General features: G+C 43.8%; 1 protein-coding gene across 2 annotated transcripts; it reads right to left on the bottom strand.

The window, feature by feature from the left end:
• Positions 1–1,180: 1,180 nt before the first annotated feature.
• On the bottom strand, positions 1,181–24,105 carry LOC122542516 (Krueppel-like factor 13). Of its 2 annotated transcripts, none has more exons than XM_043680338.2 (2): positions 23,361–24,105; positions 1,181–4,696 (listed from the first exon to the last, which is right to left on the bottom strand). In XM_043680338.2, exons 1-2 carry the CDS (start codon positions 23,671–23,673, stop codon positions 4,410–4,412), a joined length of 600 nt encoding a protein of 199 aa, XP_043536273.1. In that variant the 5' UTR covers positions 23,674–24,105; the 3' UTR covers positions 1,181–4,409. The 2 variants fall into 2 exon arrangements, with proteins under 2 accessions (XP_043536273.1, XP_043536272.1); XM_043680337.2 differs by having other exon boundaries at positions 23,307–24,079.
• Positions 24,106–24,343: the final 238 nt, after the last annotated feature.

Below are 24,343 nucleotides of genomic sequence, written 5' to 3'. Positions count from 1 at the left end.
AAGGGGGGCTCAGAGTTGTGAGTAGTTGTTTAATGTTCACATTTGAGTTAAAAAAGAACTGATGTTATTTTCTTTAAATAGTGAAATTTGGGAATTCTCTGTCACTCATATTTTAACATTACGAAGCGAGGTGAGTTTTTCTGGGTGTTTGGTTCAGTTAACAGAGGGGTTCACCTCTGAGTCGTAACAATACATTCGAAGCGGTTTAGTGAGAGTTTACTCAATTGATTGCTGGGATGTGTGGCTATCTTAGGAGAAAATGTTGGGGACAAGCTGAACCTGTGTATGTTAGAAATTAGATGAATGAGAGATCTTCTTGACATGTGAAAGATTCTGAGGGGTCTTAACAGAATGAATGCTGAAGGCATTGTGGGAGAGACTGGAACTTGAAGGTACGGTTTAGAAATAAAGGGTCTCCCAAAAAAAAAAGAAAAGAATTTTTTTCTCACAAAGAACAGTGAGTCTGTGGAATTCTTTTTCCCAGAGAGCTAGGAAGGCAAGATCATTGAATATTTTTAAAGCATAGGTAGCTAGAGTTTTGAACTACCAAGAAAGTGAAATTGTATTGGAAGTAGGTGGAAAAGGGAAGTTGAATCAAGAGTTACATTAATCACGATCATATCAAATGGTGGAGCAGGTTCAAATAGTTGAATGGCTTAATCCTGTTTTCTCATCATTTGATTCTTAGTAATAATGGAAATTGTAAGAAGTTACAACATCAGACAGTGAAAGTCTGATCTCATGGACACTGACATCTTAAATATCTATGAATTCATGTATTTCCTGTTGCTCTCCCCCCCCCCCCCCCCCCCAAAGATTCTATTTGTATTTGGTACTTTGTGTTCTCAGTTCTCTTTCTCTGATGTTTCTCATTCTTGTACTGCCTTTGTTTTCATCTTTCCATCTGTTGTTGTTGTCGTCTTGCCTTCACTGGATCCCACCGCTTTTTTTATATGTGATTGCACAATAATGAGGTACAATGGACATGATGCTTAAATAGCCCTTAGACATTCACTGTCCAGCTCACATTTTTAAAAAAGTCATTTGTAGACTCTGAAATCTGGTCAGAATTGACAGTTTTGGGACAATGATGATGCCAAAAGCAGCGATTGCCAAATGCTGTAACCATTCTATAAATCTTATGATTTCAGAGTTTTGGTTCTCAATAATGGGTCTCACAGAAAGTCTTAAACATTTATTTAAAAGAAGCCCTCACTATCCATGCATATTATTTGTTAAGAAATTTGTAGTTTTGCTCATGTTAAAGATTGCATAGGACAATAATCACAATATTGATGTACAAAGTAAAATTACAAAAAGCATACAAAGCAGAACATCAGAGCAGTGAGCACCAGCATTGTGAAGTGTGATCCCTTTAATAATAATTGGATGCATGTAGCGAGTCACTACATGGCCTTCTCAAGTTAGAACTGGTTTATTTAGATAAAGTAGAAATTAATGATTTACATAGCATGTGCACACGAGGTCCTGAGGAAAAATTGAACAGTCTGATTGGAAAGGGAGAATCTTGCCCAATCCCTACATATAAATATACAGTATAAGCACCAAAGAATCACACTCTCTAAAATATACAGATCAGCTTGTAATTTTGCTTCATTAACATTAGCTAACATTACTGACATAGCTGGTGCTATCACTCACTCTTATACATGAAACCAAAAAACTCTTGACTCTCTGGAAACCTGCGATCATTAATTTTTGAGAAGTAGGCAGTTGAAGGAGCTTCAATTTTAAAGCTAAGACATGTTCATTGTGGGAATGAAGCAGTTAACTGATGTACCATGTAATTCCCAGGCTAGGTACATTAAATTGAAGCAGAATAATATTCCCTCTGTACTGTCTCACCAAACACTCCTAGGCCAGGTACAGCACAGGTTAGAGAACAAAGGTAAATCTAGATTATTTTTCTCCCCATTTTGGAGTGAGATTGTCTGTGCTTTAGCAGCAGCAATTAGTTTCAGTATCTCAATGCACAGAAACAATGATATCAAAATTTCAAATTGATGACTGTTAGCTCCATTCTGAATGGTATTTGAACAAAACCTCTGAGGTGAAAGGACAACACTATCTCAGTGCTGTAGCCAGTCCTAAACCCAATTTTAGAAACCTTTTTTAAAAAAAAACTTCTGTCCTCATCCTGCCATAGCCATTCCTCAAGTTGCCTTCCTTCCTAAATGAGTAGCTTTGTGTACTTTTATACAGTGGGCCTCTTTGGGGCTTTCAATCTGAGTTATTTTAATCGGGAAGCCAATCTATAATACATTGAGGTCTGAGCATATTTGTTTAGCAGCCTCAGAAGTTCACCTCCACAAACTGCCAAATGACAGTGAGCAGCTACTTCCTATAATAATCCACACCATTATAAAGTATTATTTCATATCCAAAATGATTATATGTCTGATGAACTGTCCAGTGTAATAGTAAACCATACATTTAGTCCCTTACTGAATTAGCTCATTCTACCCTCAAGGCAGTTCTTGGTAATTGTTCCTGTTTCTGATCATTAGATTAGATTAGATTAGATTAGATTACTTAGTGTGGAAACAGGCCCTTCGGCCCAACAAGTCCACACCGACCCGCCAAAGCGCAACCCACCCATACCCCTATATTTACCCCTTACCTAACACTACGGGCAATTTACCATGGCCAATTCGCCTGACCTGCACATCTTTGGACTGTGGGAGGAAACCGGAGCACCCGGAGGAAACCCACGCAGACACGGGGAGAATGTGCAAACTCCACAGTCAGTCGCCTGAGTCGGGAATTGAACCCAGGTTTCTGGCGCTGTGAGGCAGCAGTGCTAACCACTGTGCCACCCTGCCGCCCACAAATGTTCCAATGATTGCTGCTGGAGAAATGCTAGCATTTGTTAAGAACAGGACAGACTTTTGACTATTCTATCTTTCATGACTAAAGACTTATCAATAATCACAGTGTAAGTTCAAATGTGAGTGAAGGTATTGAAGGGCAGCTTGCTTGTGGAACCAATACTACAGTGAAAGAGAAGCATTTTTTTGGGGGTGAGGGGGAGAGCAATGAGTAGGCAGGATAAGTTATCAGAAAAATATTTACAGTTTTTAAATTATGCAATCTCTTGATGGAGAGGAGTAGATTGTGAAATAAACTTTAAATTCTTGTGGCGTAAGACAATTTTTTATGTACCAGTTTAACTGACAAGTCAGTGAGATTAATTCAGCTTCCATCATACACACACAAACATTTAACCACTCAACTTGACCATACATTCTCCTCTTTGTTTTTAATAAAAGGACCAGCCTATTGCATTTTACAGTTAAATAGAAACCCAAAAATAAATACAGGAGGTTATCAAAGAGTATCTGCGAGTTGATGTGTTTCAGACACATTTACTATGAGAGAGTGCAAGAGGTCCAGGAGTAAAGTTACCTGATCTCAGCATCAAGTACCAATAGTGCTATGCTGACCCTATCAACACAACAAACACAAGGGGCCAGAGGCAATAGCTTCCATGCAAAGCAAGTATGTACACTTTCCACATGGATTCCTTTGGAATGTATATTATCATTCCACAATGCAACCAATAACCTAGAGTATACAATACACTACATTTGACAGCACTTAAAACTCTTCTAAAATATCTTCAGAACATTTTGGAATGGCTTCTGGTTTTTCATTCGTTCACAACATGAACTTTCTAAGTTTGCATACAATTTTACAGAGTAATTATGTTTTTGTTGTGGAGAGGGACAGAAGGCATGGTGATCAGCAGGAAAGACAACATCCACTGGCAGCTTATGACTTTAACTCAGAAACAGGAAAGCTCCGATTCCTCCACCTCGTGCATTGTTCTTTAGTTACCTTCTGAAAGTGATATGCAGCGTATTGGAGGAGGTTGGATAAATGACCAGGAAAATTGCAAACCCCTTTCAGCCACTAATGAAACGTGTGCTGTGATTTGGAAGAACATACAAGTTACAACAATCCCATGATTAACACTTGAGCCACAAACATTAAAGTTTCAAAAGCAGAATTGACCTATGTATCCCCCTGCATATCAACATGACATCGATGCAATCTGAGTGCAAATATTTAAGGCAAGGCAATGGTACAGGAGAAATGTACTGTCATCCCTGAGGGAAAAACTGAACCAGGTTAAATCTAAACTGCATGTTGCTTTCTCTATTGTGCAGTTTAAAAGAAAAGTAACATATCCTGAGGTGAACGTGTAGTCATCTTGTGTTTTCTCTTAAAGCTGTTAACTCTAATTTTTTTAAAGACTCGGTAGCGGTGATGCTGTCCCTTCAACATCGACCAATCTAACTTCTCTTTTTGTTTTTCACTATTGCAGTGAAGTTCCACGGTTGGGAGGTTAGACAAATCAAAAGTTTAGTAATCGGGCACAGGAGTGTTTAGGGCGAGCTGGCGGGACTTAGCGCTGGGCTGGATGCATCTGATCGGCTGTAATCACTGACTGAGCTCGGCCGTGAGCTGTGCGCCCTGTTCAGCATGCTGGGCTGGAAATTGACATGGCGCCGAGCATGCTTCATCAGGTGGTCGCTGCGCGTGAAGCGTTTCTCACAGATGGGGCAGCTGAAACGCTTCTCGCCTGTGTGGGTGCGGTAGTGTCGAGCCAATTCATCAGAGCGAGCAAACTTCTTGTTGCAATCTGGCCAAGTACATGCGAACGGCCTCTCACCTGAAATTAAAATGAACAGATTTAATTAATAATAGATTTTAAAATACCTTGCATTTATATGAAGCTTTTCACAATCACCAGACACCTCAAAACACTTTACAGTTAATGCAGCACTCTTTGAAATGTTGTAAATGCAGGAAATGCAACAGTTTGCGCTCAGAAAACGCCAATTAAAAAAATCTGTTTCTCGTGTTGTTGATTAGGAATAATTATTGGTCAAGGCACCAGAAATAACTTCTTTGGGCCAAACTGGCCATTAACAGGTCCAGGCAGCGGGCCGTGGAGGGGGTCGTTAGGGCCGACTGCCTGCCCCTCTTCCGCGGTTACGTTAGAGCCCGGGTGTCCTTGGAGAAGGAGCACGCGGTGTCGACCAACATCCTGGAGTTGTTCAGGGAGAGGTGGGCGCCGCAGGGAGTGGAGTGCATCATTTCTCCCTCCAACTCTATTTTGATTTAGTCCCTACCCTCCCCTTCACTGTTTTGATCACACAGCACTGTCCCTTGATGTGAAGGGCAGTGTTTGTCACTGGCCACCCGGGTGTTTTCCTATCTTCCTAGTGGTGGAATTTGAATAAAGATTGGTGCATTTTGTAAAAAAAAAGAGAAAAAAAAGAAATAACTTCTTTACTCTTTTTCAAAACAGTGCCTTAGAATCTGCACAAACACTGAGCAGGCTTAATTGGACCTTGGCAAAACATCTTATCCACAGCAGTGCAATGCTCCTTTTAGACTTACACTGGAACATTAATCTTGATTTTTGTGCTGAAGTTCTACAATGGAACTCAAATTTAATTCTTTGCAAAACAGATAGCTTCTTTGGAAAAATCACAAGATGGTGTCAGATTATCATTACAGGGTGAGGGCTCCTCCTTGTGGCCCATCTGTTCCATCTGCCTTTTTTATTCTTTCGCTTTTTCTTCTTAATTTATAATCTTTTTACCTTGTGCAAGGTACGAGTTTGTGCAGTGAGGGGGAAATCATTATGGAGGAGATTAAGCCAGCACGGGGAGGGCATGCCCAACATGACAGCAAAAAAAGGTCTCTGGCCTCTGGCAATTATCCTAAGGCAGCTGGCCTGGGGTGGATGGTGGCGAGAGAGAGAGGGAGTGACCCAGGGCAGCCGGTGTCCTGGGGACTGCAGATGGTGAGAGTGGGAGCGGGCGGACGGCAGCGAGAGCGGGAGGGAGCAGCTCAGGGCGGGCAACAGCAAGGGCGGGAGCTGGAACAGACAGCCCGTGGCATCAGTGGGGAGAGGTTGAGCCATTGTGGAGGAGTACAAGGCCAGCATGGCCAGGTGCTTATAGAGACTATGTTGTTGAACTCGTAACTGTGTTTCCTTGTTTTTCAACTATTTTAATAAGGACTGTAATGTTTAACTTTTGACTTTGTTTTCTTTATTTTTCTGCTTTGTACCAAGACCGCAATTTCCCCTCAGACGTGCTACCTTCTTCAAAGACCGCAATTTCCCCTCAGACGTGATTGACTATGCTCTCCACCGCATCTCCTCCACTTCCCGCTCCTCCGCCCTTGAACCCTGCCTCTCCAATCGCCACCAGGACAGAACCTCACTGGTCCTCACCTACCATCCCACTAACCTCCAGATACATCGTATCATCCTTTGTCATTTCCGCCACCTCCAAATAGACCCCACCACCAAGGATATATTTCCCTCCCCTCCTCTATCAGCGTTCCAGAAAGACCACTCCCTCCGCAACTCCCTCGTCAGGTCCACACACCCCCACCAACCCAACCACCACTCCTGGCACCTTCCCCTGCAACCGCAAGAAATGCAAAACTTGCACCCACACCTCCCCCCCTCACTTCCCTCCAAGGCCCCAAGGGATCCTTCCATATCTGTCAGAAATTCACCTGCACCTCCATTACTGCATCCGCTGCACCTGATGTGGCTTTCTCTACATTGGGGAGACAGGCTGCCAACTTGCGGAACGTTTCAGAGAACACCTCTGGGACACCCGCACCAACCAACTCAACCGACCTGTGGCTGAATACTTGAACTCCACCAAGGACATGCAGGTCATTGGCTTCCTCCAACGCCAGACCATGGCAACACGACGCCTGGAGGAAGAGCGCCTCATCTTCCGCCTAGGAACCCTCCAACCACAAGGGATGAATGCAGATTTTTCCTGCTTCCTCATTTCCCATCCCCCTACCTTATCTCAGTCCCAATCCTCGGACTCAGCACCACCTTCTTGACCTGCAGTCGTCTTCCCGACCTCTCCGCCCCCACCCCCTCTCTGGCCTATCACCCTCACCTTAACCTCCTTCCACCTATCGCATTCCCAACGCCCCTCCCCCAAGTCCCTCCTCCCTACCTTTGATCTTAGTCTGCTTTGCACACCTTCCTCATTCCTGAAGAAGGACTTATGCCTGAAACATCGATTCTCCTGCTTCTTGGATGCTGCCTGACCTGCTGCGCTTTTCCAGCAACATATTTTTCAGCTCTGATCTCCAGCATCTGCAGTCCTCACTTTCTCCTCTGTACCTAGGTACCTTTTTACCCAAGATGGCACTAAGTGGCAACTTGTAAACCTTTCACTGTACTCATGAGTACATGTGACAATAAATGCAATTCAATTCAATACAGAGAGAATGCGTTCTCCAAACAAGTGATATCAGACTTGAAATGTTAACTTTCCCTGTCTCTCTACAGATGCTGCAAGACCTGTTGAATTTCTCAAGCCCTTTGTTTTTATTTCAAATCTCTAATGCCCACTTTACTTTTATTTAAACTAAATTTGGATTCCCCTCTCCACCCCTAAACTAATTTTCATTTGGATAGGGTTCAGAGGTACCAGTCATTTAAGCACCACATTTCTAGGTATGAACCCAGTCTGTCTATTTCACCACTGAGTCATTACAGTCAAGCTAGATTCTACTCTTTATATTAGTTGCAACTCTTACCTGACACTCTCGCATAGGCGTTTCAGGACAAATGTGAGGCTTAAGACTTTCCTCTTTGTGCATGCATTTGGTCAACTGTCCTAATATCTATTTTAGCATCACATTTTGGCTGGTTACATTGATGTGAAGTGCCTTGGGCTATCTGTCTTTATTAATTCTTTCATGGGCTATCAGCGTTGCTGACAAAGGCAAGTATTTGTTGTCCATCCCTAAAATGCCCTTGAGTGGTTTGTGAGGAAATTTCAGAAGACAGTTAAAAGTCAACCAAGTTACTGAGATTCTGGGGGCACATAGTTTGGACCAGGCAAAGATGATTTCCCTCCAGATGTTAGTGAACCAGTTGGGTTTTTACAATGAGATTACCGAAACAAGATTTATATTCCAGGTTATTGAATTTAAATCTATCAATAATAATGGAATTTGAACCCATGTTCTCGAAACACGAGCCCAAGTTCTGGATTACTAGTCCAGTGCCATTACGATTTATAGAGCATAGAACTATACAGCACAGAACAGGCCCTTCGGCCCTCGATGTTGCGCTGATCTATGAACTAATCTAAGCCCATCCCATCATCATCCATGTGCTTATCCAAGGACTATTTAAATGCCCCTAATGTGGCTAAGTTAACTACATTGACAGGCAGGATATTCCACATCCTTAACCACTCTGAGTAAGTAACCTGACTCTGACATCTGTCTTAAATCTACCACTCCTCAATTTGCAACTGTGCCCCCTCGTACAAGCTGATGTCATCATCCTCGGAAAAAAGACACTCACTGTCCACCCTATCTAATCCTCTGATCGTCTTGTATGTCTCCATTATATCACCTCTTAGCTGCCTTCTTTCCAATGAGAACAGACCCAAGTCCCTCAGCTTTTCCTCATAAGACCTTCGCTCCAGACCAGGCAACACCCTGATAAATCTCCTCTGCACCGTTTCTAATGAGTCCACATCCTTCCTATAATGGGGCAACCAGAACTGCACACAGTATTCCAAGTGAGGCTGCACTAGCGTTTTATACAGTTGCAGCATGACATTACAGCTCTGGTACTCAATAAAACCTAACACACTCTATGCCTTTTTAACAGCACTATCAACCTGGGATCTATGTACATAGAGATCCCTCTGCACATCCATACCATGAAGAATCTTTCCATTGACCAAGTATTCTGCCTTCCTGTTATTCTTCCCAAAGTGAATCACCTCACACTTACCTGCATTGAACTCCCATTTGCCACCTCTCAGTCCAATTCTGCAGTTTATCCAAATTCCCCCGCAACCCTCAACATTCTTCCACACTGTCCAACACTCCACCAACTTTAGCATCACCTGCAAACTTACTAACCCACCCACCTATGCCTCTGTCCCAGTCACTTATAAAAATGACAAACAACATTGGTCCAAAAACAGATCCTTGTGGCATACCACTAGCAACAGGACTCCAGGCTGAATATTTTCCATCAACCACCACTCGTTGCCTTCTTACAGAAAGCCAAACTGCTAAATCACCCTCAATCCCATGCCTTCACATTTTCTCCAATAGCCTACCATGTGGAACCTTATCAAAGGCTTTACTGAAGTCCATGTACACCACGTCAACTGCCCTACCCTCATCCACATGCTTGGTCACCCTCTCAAAAAACTCAATGAGGTTTGTGAGACATGACCTGTCCTTGACAAAACCATGTTTACTATCTCCTATCAAATTGTTGCTTGCTAGATGATTATAAATCCTATCTCTTATAATCCTTTCCAAAACATTTCCTACAACAGACATAAGGCTCACTGGTCTATAATTACCTGGGTCATCTTCACTGCCCTTCTTGAACAAGGGCACAACATTTGCAATCCTCCAGGCCTCTGATACTAAGCCTGTAGACAATGAGTGACTCAAAGATCAAGGCCAAAGACTCTGCCATCTCCTCCCTTGTTACCCAGAAAATCTTTGGATAAATCCCATCTGGCCCAGGGGACTTATCTACTTTCACACATTCTAAAATTGATAACATCTCCTCCTTACTAACCTCAATCTTTCTGGTCTAATGGCCCGTATCTCATTCTTCTTCTCTACAATACTCTCCTTTTCCTGAGTGAAAACTTTAGGATTCTCCTTAACTTACCTGCCAAAGACTGCTCATGTCCCCTCCTTGCTCTTCTTAACTCTCTCTTTAAATCTTTCCTAACTAATCTGTACCTCTCCATCACTCCATCTGAACCATCTCGTCTCAACGTCGCATAAGCCTCCCTCTTCTGCTTAACAAGAGATGCAAATTCTGTAGTAAACCACAGTTCCCTTACCTTATCACTTCCTCCCTGCCTGACAGGGATAGACCTATCGAGGACATGCAATATCAGTTCCTTAAACCAGCTCCACATTTCAACTGACCTCATCCCCTGCATTTTGCTACCCCATCTATGCCTCCTAAGTCTTGCCTAATCACATTATAATTGCCCTTCCCCCATTTATAACTCTTGTCCTGTGGCATGTGCCTATCCCTTTCCGTCACTAAACTAAACATAATCAAATTATGATCACTCTCTTCAAAGTGCTCCCCTACTACTAAATCAAACACCTGGCCTAGTTCATTACCAAGCACCAGATCCAGTGTCGCCTCCCCCCTTGTCAGCCCTTCGAATTCTGTCAAGAAGCCCTTCTACAATATTGGACAAAACCTGATCCACCTGACATACTAGAGTTATAGCATTTCCAGTCAATGTTGGTAAAGTTAAAGTCCCCCATAATGATCGCCATGTTCCTTTCACTCCTTCCCAGAATCGTTTTGCCAATCCTCTCCTCCACATCCCTGGAACTTTGCGGAGGCCTATAAAATACTCCCAGCAGTGCGACCTCTCTCCTGTTTCGAACCTCAACCCATACCACCTCAGTAGACAAGTCCTCATCAAACGTTCTTTCAGCCACCATTATACTGTCCTTGACTAACAAAGCCACACCTTCCCCTCTTTTACCACCTTCCCTGATCTTAATGAAAGATCTAAACCCTGGAAATTGCAACATCCATTCCTGATCCTGTTCTATCCATGTCTCCGAAATGGCCACAACATCGAAGTCCCAGGTACCTATCCATACTGTAAGCTCACCTACCTTATTTTGAGTACTTGTGGCGTTGAACTAGACACACTTCAAACCAGCTTGCTGTCTGCCAGCACATTCCTGTGACCGTGAAATCCTGTCCGTGTCCTCACTACTCTCATTCTCCTGTGCACTGGAACTACAAGACAGGTTCCCAAACCCCTGCTGAGCTAGTTTAAACCCACCCCAATAGCATTAGCAAATTTCCCACCCAGGATATTAGTACCCTTTTGGTTCAAGTGAAGACCATCCTGTTTGTAGATATCCCACCTTCCCCAGAATGAGCCTTAATTATCCATATATCTGAAACCCACCCTCCTGCACCATCCCTGCAGCCACGTGTTCAGCTGGTATCTCTCCCTACTCTTCGCCTCACTATATGTAGCACGGGTAACAATCCAGAGATAACAACTCTGCTCTAGCTCTTAGCTTCCACCCTAGCACCCTGAAATCCTGCCTTACATCCCTATCCCTCTTTCTACCCATGTTGTTGGTACCTATGTGGATCACGACTTGGGGCTGGTCACCCTCTCCCTTCAGGACCCCAAAGACATAATCTGAGACGTCACTGATCCTGGCATCTGGGAGGCAACACACCAACAGGGAGTGTCTTTCATTCCGAACAAACTTTCTATCTGACCCTGTACCTACTGAGTCCCCAAAGACTAACACTCTCCTCCTTTTCCCCCTTCCCTTCTGTGCAACAGGGACAGACTCTGTGCTAGAGACCTGCATCCCAATGCATGCCCATGTTAAGTTCCCCCCCCCCTCCGAGTATCCAAAACGGTATACTTCTTTTTCAGGGGAATTACTGTTTTGACCCCCTTCTAACAGTTGCCTAGCTTTCTCCATGCCTGTAACTCTTATCTATCACAGACTCTGCCTCCCGAATGATGCAAAATTATGCCACCTTCTCTTCACCTTCCTGTATAAAGCAGGTTATTATTCTTACACCTGAATCCAGGATGCTGAGGTGAGTTCTAAACTTCATCATTCTGCTGGCTGACATCATTAAACTGAAATGGATCAATGGGACACTTATCAATATCCCCAAGTATCACACTGAAACTGTACACATACATTGAGCCTTTAGGTGAACTGACTCTGGTGAGTGAATCACTCCTTGCCCTGCAGGGCCAAAGTGCTGCCAACACTCAAATCTTAAATACTATCTCTGACAGCAGAAGTCATCCACAACACTAAGAAACATTGTCTCTCTTTCCCCATCCTTGAAACTATTTATAATCTGAAAAAAAAAATACCAATAGTATAAAAATAAAGCACTAACTTCACCATTTCAAAGCGACTTGATGTCAAGAGAAATTTTCCAATATGGAACATTGTAAATGCAAGGCATTTTAAATGATGTGTAAAATAGGTCTAATAACATTAAATAGGGGTTTAACAGGCATATTGTGCAACATCCATTCTTTTTATGTCAACAAATTATTTACTTTAGCTTGAGGATAAGGAGCTAGGGATGAATACAGTTCCTTGGTGAGGGACAGGGATTAAAACAATAAGTTGTGTCTAATAATTAACAGCAAACATACCATTCTATGAAAAAGCAAAGGCATGTCAGCTAACTGATAGTGTCTGTTTTGATGAATTGTCTGAATAAATAAAACAGGATATGACCCAATGATTCAATTCGTCCTTCAGGTAGACTGATGAACAAGCAGTTTGCTGACAAGACCCTATCCTGAATACAGTGTGCAGGTTTGATTTCCTTATTTACGGAAGGATATAAATGTGTAGGAGGCAATTCAGAGGAGGTTTACGAGAGTGATATAAGTTGTATCACCATAATCCAGCAGTCTCGGAACTGGGCCTTTGCCGGACCACAGGAGTCTTAAACACTATTAAAAAGTACTTTGCAATATGTTGCTCATAATACTTATGCATTTCATTATAAGGTTCATTCAATTTTCCTCCTGTAAATCGTTAAAACAATACATGTTCCTTAATATGGAACCTTGAAACAATAAAGTTACATAAGCTCTAACATCAGAGACGATTGTTCCTGTGAGTTGTAGCAATTAATTTTACACTCTCCACACTGAGCTGTGCACAATAAAATATATCTTTTCACTAAAGGGTCCAGGCAGATTAAAAGTGCTTCACTAAAATAAATGTGACTGCAGACCAAGCATTTGCAGGCAATGGCTTGTAACCTTAACAGCAATTTTAGACTAGAACTGGAACCAACTGTGGATACTGGACCAGGGTGTCAGATCAGGGAGGTACAACCTGTATCTATAATGACTGGACTGTTTTGTGAAGATAGGTTGGACAAGCTGTGCTTGTTATTACTGGAGGTTAAAAGAATGAGGGGTAAATTTGTTGAAGCGTATTATGAATCTTGAATGGTCGTGATAAGTTGAACATGGAAAGCATGTTTCCTTTGCTGGGTAAAATTAGGGGTCTATCTTTCAGAACAAAGATGAGAATTTTTTCCCCAAGGACAAGTGTTTTACTGCGACTTTTGATTCCCTCACCTAAAGAGAATCTAGAATCATTCAGGCTGGACAGGAGTGTGGAATTTGAAACATAAACAGATAATTCACAATTATATTGAGTAGCAGAGCCAGCTTAAAGGGCTGAATATAACCCACTAAGGAGGAAAGATTCTAAGGAAAGGGATAAATCAATCATAGTCAACCAAGGAAGTTAAGGAGAGTGTTAAGATGAAGGTAAAAGTCAGTAATAGCCACACAGACTAAATTCAGAATCCAGTGTTATGGACCATGCCAGACCCCCTCAAAACATTGCAAGGAAGTAGCCCAGACCCTAACTTTGCTAGTTGTTTTAAGCAGGTGTAATGCAGATATTCCAGGAGTGATGCAGCTGGTCAAACCACTTAGTTTTCAATAAAACAGAATTTATTAATAAGATTACTGGATGAAACACAAATAAAAGAGAACAGAATACAGAATAACGTAACCTATCCAAAAACCCAACAGATTATCCCAACTTAATGATGCTGTTCCAAATACTTACAACAATCGCCATAAACATTCTTGGCACAAAATGAAAAATCAAACACAGTCTTACAGGACAGAGAGATGTCAGCACAGAACAACCTCTTTCATGTTGCTGTTATTTGGATCAGCAGCCTCAAAATTGCCTGACTGCAAAAACCAAAGATAAGCTGAGTGGGAGAACTGGCCGCTCCCCTTTCTTTGTAGAAGTGTTTCTTTTATTTGAAAGCCTTTTGCCTGAGGCTGAATCTGTTAGCTATTTGCAAATTGGCCCTTAAACCCATCAAAAGCATGAAAGTAGAGTTAACATTTCAGGTCCAGTGGCTCTTCTTTTTTTCTCCAAAGATGTTGCCAGACCTGTTGAGTTTTTACAGCAATTTGTTTTTGTTTTTCTTTCTGATTTTCAGCATCTGCCATTCTTTAGTTTCTTTATCCCCCCCTCAAGCAGAGTTAGCATAGCTTCATGAAAGAAAGGTCACGTCTGCCTAATTTATTCAAGCTTTCCAAGGAAGTCTCAACCAGAATGGATAGAGGGGGAAATCACTAAATGTGTTGTACTTGAACTTTGAGAAGATGTTTGACTAGGTACCTCACAAAAGATGACGTCATGAGAGAAGAGCCCATAGTACTGCACAAAGAGAGAATTGATGCATGAAACAGAAATTGGGTATAAGAGGTTCTTTTTCAGGCTGGCAACTTGTAATCATTGGGGATCCACAAAGATCAGTGCTGGGAATGCAATAGTTTACAATATATATTAATGACTTCGAACAAGGAATCAAATGTATTGTAGCCAAGTTTGCAGATGAGACAAAAGTAGGTGGAAACGCAAGTTGTGAGAGTGATACAAATAGGTTACGGAGAGATACTGATAGGTCAAGCAAGTGGGCAAAAAATTGACAAATGGTATACAACTTGGTAAAATGTGAAGTTCATTTTGGGAGAACAAAGACCAATGCCAGTGGACTAACAATGAATGAAAAGCCTTAAACTGGGACTGTTGGCAGCCACCCAACTGACAGGCATGTTGCAAGGTCAGAATGTTTTATAAGTGACTACGTAGGAAGGTTTCTTTTAAAATTATTTGTTCACAGAATGTGGCTATTTCTGGCTGGGCTACCATTTCATCCATTCCTATTTGTCCTTGTAGAAAGTGCCTCTTTGACCTGCTGCAATCCTTGAGGTTTAGATAGACCCACAGCACTGTCAGAGAGGCCATTCCAGAATTCTAATCCGGCAACACTGAAAGAACTGTGATATATTTCCAAGTGCAGGTTCATAGTTCCTTGAAAGCCCAGTCACAGGTAGACAGGGTAGTGAAGTACGCATTTGGTACGCTTATCTTTATTTGTCATTGTTTTGAGTATTGGATTTGGGAGGTCGTGTAGTGGCTGTACAGGATATTGGTTAAGCCACTTTTGGAATACTGCATGCAATTCTAGTCTCCCTGCTGTAGGAAAGATGTTGTGAAGCTTGAAAGAGTTCAGAAAACATTTACAAGGATATTGCTTGAGCTTGAGGGTTTGAGCTACAGGGAGAGGCTGAATAGACTTGGGCTATTTTATCTGGACTGTCGGAGGCTGAGGGGTGACCTTATAGAGATTTATAAAATCATGAGAGACTTGGATAGGGTGAATAGTCAAGGTCTTTTTCCCAGGAGAAGGGAGTCCAAAACTAGAGGACTTAGGTTTAAGGTGAGTGGGAAGGATTTAAAAAGGGACCTGAGAGGCAATCTTTTCACACAGAGGATGATGCATGTATGAAATGAGATGCCAGAGGAAATGGTGGAGGCTGGTACAATTAAACCTTTAAAAGGCATCTGGATGGGTATATGAATAGGAAGGGTTTAGAGGGATATGGGCCAAATGCTGGAAAATGGGACTAGATTAATTTAGAATATTTGGTCAGCATGGACAGGTTGGACTGTAGGGTCTCTTTCCATGCTAAACATTTCTGCGACTCCAAGTCAGGACGTTGAGGGGCTTGGAGGGGAATTTGCAGGTGGTGTTCCTATGTATCTGCTGCCCCTGTCCTTAAAGAATACATAATTTCTTTGGAAACAGTTCAAAAGATGCTCACTAGAATGATTCCTGCGATGGAGGGAATTATAGACCAGTTAGTCTGACCTCAATGGTGGGAAAGATGCTGGAGTCTATTATAAAGGATCAAATTACGACACATCTGGATAGTAGTAACAGGATAGGTCAGAGTCAGCATGGATTAATGAAGGGGAAATCATGCTTGACTAATCTTCTGGAATTTTTTGAGGATGTAACTGAAGATCGACAAGGGAGATCCAGTAGATGTAGTGTACCTGGAAGTTTTCAGAAAGCTTTTGATAAAGTCCCACATAGGAGGTTAGTGAGCAAAATTAGGGCGCATGGTATTGGGGGCAAAGTACTAACTTGGATTGAACGTTGGTTGGCTGATAGGAAACAAAGAGTAGTGATAAATGGCTCTATTTCAGAATGGCAGGCAGTGACCAGTGGGGTACTGCAGGGATCAGTGCTGGGACCGCAGCTTTTTACAATATATGTTAATGATATAGAAGATGGTATTAGTAATAACATTATCAAATTTGCTGATGATACTAAGCTGGGTGGCAGGATGAAATGTGAGGAGGATGTTAGGAGATTACAGGGTGACCTGGACAGGTTAAGTGAGTGGTCAGATGCAGTTTAATGTGGATAAATGTATGGTTATTCACTTTGGTGGCAAGAACAGGAAGGCAGATTACTACCTAAATGGAATCAATTTAGGCAAAGGGGCAGTACATAGAGATCTGGGTGTTCTTGTACACCAGTCAATGAAGGTAAGCATGCAGGTACAGCAGGTAATGAAGAAGGCTAATAGCATGCTGGCCTTCATAAGAGGGATTGAGTATAGAAACAAAGAGGTTCTTCTGCAGCTGTACAGGGCCCTGGTGAGACCACACCTGGAGTACTGTGCAGTTCTGGTCTCCAAATTTGAGGAAAGACATTCTGGCTATTGAGGGAGTGCAGCGTAGGTTCACGAGGTCAATTCCTGGAATGGCGGGACTATCTTACGCTGAAAGACTGGAGCGACTGGGCTTGTATACCCTTGAGTTTAGAAGACAGAGGGGATCTGATTGAGATGTATAAGATTATTCAAGGATTGGACACTCTGGAGGCAGGAAACATGTTTCCGCTGATGGGTGAGTGCCGAACCAGAGGACACAGCTTAAAAATACGGGGTAGACTATTTAGGACAGAGATGAGGAAAAACGTCTTCACCCAGAGAGTGGTGGCTGTGAGGAATGCTTTGCCCCAGAGAGCAGTGGAGGCCCAGTCTCTGGATTCATTTAAGAAAGAGTTGGATAGAGCTGTCAAGGATAGTGGAATCAAGGGTTATGGAGATAAGGCAGGAACAGGATACTGATTAAGGATGATCAGCCATGATCATATTGAATGGTGGTGCAGGCTCGAAGGGCAAAATGGCCTACTCCTGCACCTATTGTTTATTGTCTATTGTCTTAGGAGCAAAGGCTAAATAGGATGGAACTCTACTGACTGAAGTATAGAAGAATGAGAGGTGAACACATTGAATCATAGTGGATTCTTAAGGGCCTTTACAGAGTTAATGTTGTGAGGATGTTTCCCCTCATGGGAAAGTCTAGGACGAGAGGGCATAGTCTCAGAATAAATTTCAGACTGAGATGAGGAAGAACAACCTCTCTCCGAGCGTAAGGAGTCTTTGCAACTCCTTGCCAAAAACAACCATGGAGGTAGAGCCCTTGTGTAAAATTAATTTTGTGAAGGGTAGGTCATGCCTCACAAACCTTAGAGTTCTTTGAGAAGGTGACCAAACAGGTGCATGAGGATAAAACAGTTGATGTGGCATATATGGATGTCAATAAAGCATTTGATAAGGTTCCCCTTGGTAGGCTATTGCAAAAATATGGAGGCATGGGATTGAGGGTGAATTAGCGGTTTGGATCAGAAATTGGCTAGCATCAAGAGATACAAGGTAGTGGTTGATGTGAAATGTTCATTCTGGAGTTCAGTTACTAGTGGTGGACCACAAGGATCTGTTTTGGGGCTGTTGCTCACCCTGGATGTGGGTGTAGAAGAATGGGTTAGTAAATTTGCGGTTGACACTAAGACTGGTGGAGTTGTGGATAGTGCTGAAGGATGTTGCAGGTTACTGACATAAATAAGCTGCAGAGCTGGGTTGAGAGGTGGCAAATAGGGTTTAATGTGGAAAAGTGTGAGGTGATTCACTTTGGAAGGAGTAACAAGAATAGAGTACTGGGCTAATGGTAAGATTCTTGGTAGCGTAGATGAGCAGAGAGACCTGGTATCCAAGTACACACATCCCAGAAAGTTGACACCCAGGTTGATAGGGTTGTTAAGAAGGCATACAGTGTGTAAGTTTTTATTGGTAGAGGGATTGAGTTTCGGAGCCTGAGGTCATGTTGCAGCTGTACAAAGCTCTGGTACGGCTGCACTTGGAGTATTGCGTACATTTCTGGTTGTCACATTTCAGGAAGAATGTCGAAGCATTGGAAAGGGTTCAGAGGAGATTTATTAGGATGTTGCCTGGTATGGAGGAAAGGTCTTATGTGGAAAGGCTGAGGGACTTGAGGCTGTTTTCGTTAGAAAGAACAAGGTTGAGAGATGACTTCGAGACATACAAAATGATCAGTGGGTTAGAAAGGGGGACAGTGAGGGCCTTTTTCTTTGGATGGTGATGGCTAGCACGAAGGGACATAGCTTTAAATTGAGGGGTGATGAGTATAGGACAGAGGTCAGCGATTGTTTCTTTACTCAGACAGTAGTAAGTATGTGAAACGGCCTGCTTGCAACAGTAGGAGACTTGTCAACTTTAAGGGCCTTTAAATGGTCATTGGGTAGGCACATGGACAAGAATGGAATAGTTTAGGTTCGATGGGCTTCAGATTGGTTTCACATGTTGGCACAACATCGAGGGCCGAAGAGCCTGTACTGCAGGAAATTGGATGTGAGGAATGTTGGATCAGCTATGATCCTACTGAATGGCAGAGCATGCTTTAAGGGGCCGAATGACCTACTCCTGTTCGTGTTTCTAATGGTCCACTTCTGATCCCATTTCATATCTTAATTCCAATATTGTTCTGAACACCTTCCAGCTGTGGTGTTTTTATATGTTTTGATATTTCAGAAGTTGTCATCATTACCAACTTGTATTTATATAGCATTGTTATCATCATAAAAATATCAAGGAGAAATAACAATCAAAATTTCAGAGTGAATGCAGAAATATTGGGGCAGATGACCACAAATTCAGTTACAGCTATATTTTAAGGGACAGTGTAGAGGAGGGAGAGATGGAAAGGCACCAGTTGGGGAACAATTTAACAGGGAGATGCAAGAATTGGAGAAATTCAAAGACTTTGGAACATTGCAAAGGGTTTCACATAGATGGGAGTGCCAAACTTGAATGTTTGGTGGACCAGGTACCTTCAAAAAGGAGAGCAGTGATGCATGAATGGTACTAGATCTTGAGCTTAAAGAATACAATGTGGGAAAGTGAGAGGTCATGCACTTTGGTAGGAAGAATAGAGGCATGCACTATTTTCTAAATGGGGAGAAAATTCAGAAGTCTGAAGTGCAAAGAGACTTGGGAATTCTAGTCTAGGATTCTCTCAAGCTAAACTTGTAGATTGAGTCAGTAGTTAGGAAGGCAAATGCAGTGATGGCATTTATTTTGAGAGGATTTGAATATAAAAGCAGGGATGTACTTCTGAGGCTCTGATCAAGCCACATTTGGAGTCAAGAGTATGGTGCTGGAAAAGCACAGCAGGTCAGGCAGCATCCGAGGAGCAGGAGAGTCGATGTTTCGGGCAAAAGCCCTTCATTAGGAGTGAGGCTGTGAGCCGAGGGGGTGGGAGATAAATGGGAGGGGGGTGGGGGTGGGGCTGGGAGGAAGGTGAGAGCGTTTTAACTGGAGGGAGGTGGGAGTAATGGTGATAGGTCAGAGGGGAGGGTGCAGCGGACAAATGGGAAAGAAGCTGGACAGATAGGACAGGTCACACTTGGAGTGTTGTGTGCAGGTTTTGGCCCCATATTTCAGGAAGGCTGTACTGGCCCTTGAGCGTGTTCAGAGGAGATTCACGGGAATGGTCTCAAGAATGAAAAGCTTAACATAAGAGGAACATTTGAGGACTCTATGTCTATACTCAATGGAGTTTAGAAGGATAAGGGGGGATCCGATTGAAACTTATAGAATTCTGAATGCCTGGACACAGTGGGTGTTGGGAAGATGTTTCTATTGGCAGTAGAGACTAGGACCCAAGGACACAGCCTTAGACTAAAAGAAAGACCTTTTTGAACAGAGATAAAGGAGAAATTTCTTCAGCCTGAGAGTGGTGAATCTATGGAATTAACTTTCACAGAAGGCTGTGGACGCCAAGTCATATTTAAGACAGAAATAGATAGGTTCTTGATTGTAAAGGGGATCAAGGGTTATGGGGAGAAAATGGGAGAATGGGATTGAGAAATTTATCAGCCATGATTGAATGGTGGAGCAGACTTGATGGGCTGAATGGCCTAATTTCTGCTCCTATGTTGTATGGTCTAATGAAGGATATGGGGAGATGAGAGGTAACTTAGGAGAGCTTTCTGATTTAGGTAAATATCCTTGCGTTCTTTTGATCTAATTCGTGTGTAAATACTGCACAAGTTTTTTTCTAACTGACACTTGCTGTATTATTACAGAATGTCATCAGCCAGTTGCCAAGAGGCAACATCAAATTAACAGGCTCCTGCGACAAACCTACGACCACTTTTATCTAGAAGGACAATGGTAGCAAATACATGAAAACATAATCACCTGCAAGTTCCTCTCCAAACCACTCATCTTCCTGACTTGGGAATATATCACCATTCTCTCACTGTCACATGGAATTCATGGCAAATCATGGAATTCCTTCCTTAAACAGCATTGTGGGTCAACCTTCAGGACACAGACTTGGCAGTTCAAGAAGACAGCTCACCACTACTTTCTCAAGGTCAACAAGGGATGGGCAATAAATTCTGACCAGCCAGTGCCACCCATGTCCCCTGAAAGAATTAAAAAAACAGGCAAATTTACCCAACTACCGTGGCAGAGCAATCATAGGGAGACCCAAAAGGCCACCACTAATTTATCATTAACTGTGCAGAAAAACAACTCAATTTGCTGCTTCCTCTATGAACTAGGCAGGTAGGTAACTGGCTATTTATTTGATTAAAAAATGTAGAGTTTGAATTGTTCACCTTTGTCTATTTTTATGCCTTTATGGAGAAGTTCAACAAATGGAAGAAGAGCTGAAATACTCAAACTTCACAGATCCCCTGCACCCACCCTTTTCTACCACAAACTGGACTCAATTCCTGGTCCCTGCTGAGTCAACAGATCTCAGCACCCGAGTGCAAGAGGAGGAAGTCAGCAAGGCTTTTGGTTCCTAAGTACCTGTGTGAACATGGAGCAAGACTAGAATCGAACTGTGTAACGCCCCACATAAGAATGTCTTATTCTTCATTCCGATGAAATGGGCACCCATCACTAGCAAGGCTCCAATTTACTGTCCATCCTTAGGTCTACTGAGAAGCTGGGAATGTGACGTAAACTTAAATTGCTATTAGGTAGGAATTTTCAGGTTTTACAAAAATCCTTTAATAAAGGATGAGGGAGTGGGGAGGAGAGGGAGGAGGAGGGAAGTGTTAGGGAGAAAGAGAGAAAGGCAGAGGGAACTGGTAGATGGAGGGATAAGGCAGTGAGATTAAGGGGAAGATGGGAGGGAGCGGGAGGAGGGAGTGTTGGGTAGAGGTGGGGGGAAGTGGGGGAGACAGTAGAAAAGGGTGAGGGGATGAAATCAGATAGACAGAAGGGAGCAAGAGGGTGCAGAAAGGAGAGGGGTGGAGGGAAAAAGGGACAGCAGAAACAAGAAGAATAGGAAAGATGTCAAGGAGCGAGTGGGGGAGTGAATGGCATGGGGAGTGAGATGGTAGGGAACTTCGTGGCAATGGGGACAAAATGGAAGAATTTATGGGTTGGAATGGGGAGGAGGGAGCAGTCGGAGCTGGAGGGGAAAGAACAATTGCTGAAAGGTGAAAGGGACAGAGTGAGAGTGTCTAAGAGTGCAAGGAGGGTAGAGTGAGAGTGGGGAGTGAGTGCAAAGGTGGGGAAAGAAAGGAAGTGCAAAAGCAAGGAGGAAGAGAGTAAGAGTGAGGATGATGAGGGTGACAGAGTGGGTGCAAGGGAATTGGTGGAGAGAGACTGCAAAGGGGAAAGTGAGAGGGAGACAGAGTGCGAGGGAGAGGTCAGAGAGAGGAGAGAGTGCGAGGTGGGAATGTAGAGAGGTGGGGGGGGGAAATTGGAGAGAGTAGGGGTGGTGGAATGGAGGGGGAATAGAGGGAGCGAGCGAGGGGGAAGGGTATGAAGTGCGTATGTTAGGTTATGGTTACTTGTCTTTTTTGCTGTCCAAGTCTCTCACTTTCAATGTCTGATTCTTGATGAATCTGGGATTGTCGTCCTCCTTTTGGCTGTTGCTCAACCCTTCCCCTTATTCCTCCACTTCCTACTCACCCTTTTGCTATCTTGCCCCTTTCTCCATCTCCTCCTCCCCCTCCTTTGCCCTCATCCCCTATTCTTCCCCCATTCTCCTTCATCTCTCATCTACTCCATTTCCAATACCCTTGTCTCTTGCCCTCCTTGCCCCCTTATCATCCATTTTCCTCTCATCTCCCTAACACTCCCTTCCCCTCCCTTTCTCTTGCCTTTCTTTCTCACAATCCACTTCCCTCATTTTCCACTCCTCACTCTCCTTCCCACACTCCTATCCCCGTCCTCCTGGTTGGGAGATTTTGGGATGAAGAGCATCAGTGTTTTGAGTCTTTGGAGTTGCAGCAGTGCCCTGGGGCAGTGGAGGCACACAGAGGCTGCACCTCGAGTTGAGGGGGTTGGATACAGGCAGCATCCTGGGTGTGGGAGAGATGACATTTGATTGTTGATGGGTGGATGGAAATGATAAACAGAGATGTGAGTTGTTTTGGAGCCATGGAGAGTATTTTGGGGCAGGAGGGTGTGTATTTTGAGAGTCAGGGGTAAGTATTTTGGGGTCTGGAATATTATTTGAAGTCAACATGCAGTTTTGGGCTGAGTGCTAGGTTTTCATCCCAACACTATGGGACAGGCTGCCATTAGGTTTAGGGGTCCAAAGGTGTAGGACTGGGTGTGGGGTGAGGTGGGGTGGGGGTGGAAGCAAAAGGGGATTGACTGCATTGGGGTGAGGTGGGGGAGATAGGTCTGGGATAGTTGGGTTTGGGTGGGGTGATGTTGTTAGTAGAGTCAGGAGTGATGGTGGGAGGAGGATAGTGCTGCTGAATAGTATTAGGGATGAGATCCGGTTGGGGTGGTGGTGTTTGGGCGGGGCTGGGAGATGTTGGGGTGGGGGATAGTGTTGTGGTGAGGGTGGGGGAGGGGTGGTATTGGGGTTGGGGGTGGTGGGAAAGGGGTGGAGTTGAGGTGGTATTGGTGGAAGGTTATTGGAGTGGTGGTGTTGAGGTGGGCAAGGGTTGGGAGTGGTATTGCGGGAGGGGATGGCGTGGGGAATGGCCCCTGGGCCACACTGACCTGTGTGAGTCCGGAGGTGAGCCTTCAGGTGCGAGGATTTGCCGTAGACCTTACCGCAGCCAGGATACTGACACTGGTGCTTCTTGGGCCGCCGCTCCTGACCGCTCCTGCCTTTGCCTCTCCGGCTCCTGGGTCTCGGGGGGACGCAGTGCCCGGTAGCCAGGCTCCTCGCCCCATCCTGCGGGCTGCCATCAGCCGACGGGCCGCCCTGAGCCGGGATCCCAGCCAGAACCAGCAGCAACCCGGTGCCTTTGTCCTGACAGTCCCCGGGGGGAGTGGCTGCTGGACTGGGGCTGTGGACCACTGCTGTCCGGGACATGGACACCAGGCACTCGGCAGCAAAACGATCGAAAGCTGCACTCGCCATTTCGCATGCGACAATAACGAGGACACAAGCCCCTCTGAAAATCCTAGACACCGAGCCCCTTTGTTTGATAACGAGTGGGAACACACCCAGACTCCCGGAAATATTGCAATGCAGAAAAGTATCTGCACAGCCTCGTAATCTGCTTTCTCTGATTTAAGAAAACTCCTCCGGATCAATTTTGGGGCTAAGTTTTGGGTTAAGTACCATTTGGAGGGAAAAAACAACTAACTAATCAGTCCGTCTTTGTCTCATTGTAGCTAAAAAAAAATGGATCTGCCCTTATTACAGTTTGAGCCTCAGGTTAGAGGCGGGACATGACCGTCAGTCTCAGAATCTCCACTTCTATTGGTTCTGTTACGCGAGAAAGGAACGGCTTGTCATGGAGTAGGTGCGGGGCATGTTCCGTGTCGTTCGCCATGGGCAGGACGAGTCTAATAATCCTGTCACAGGCCAGCTCTGTCATGTTAAGATGATCCCTGTGTTTAAGTTCTCACCCACATTGCTAGCTTTCAATTTGTTTACCCGATGTTGAGAGAGTGCAGAAATAGAGGAGCTTGGTTTTATCTCTTTAACCCTTTCCTATCTACCGAGTATACTTTTGACCTAGAAGATATTCATATTTCAGCCAATACATGACCTGCTTTTGAAAGGCGTCAGGTAGCTCGCCAAA

Source organism: Chiloscyllium plagiosum, unplaced genomic scaffold, assembly GCF_037043375.1.
Source record: "Chiloscyllium plagiosum isolate Xiang-an unplaced genomic scaffold, Cpla_swu_hap1 HiC_scaffold_42, whole genome shotgun sequence".
Classification (NCBI taxonomy): Eukaryota; Metazoa; Chordata; class Chondrichthyes; order Orectolobiformes; family Hemiscylliidae; genus Chiloscyllium; species Chiloscyllium plagiosum.
The sequence above is the reverse complement of the archived record's forward strand: the minus strand, read 5'-3'. Positions and strand labels throughout refer to the sequence as shown.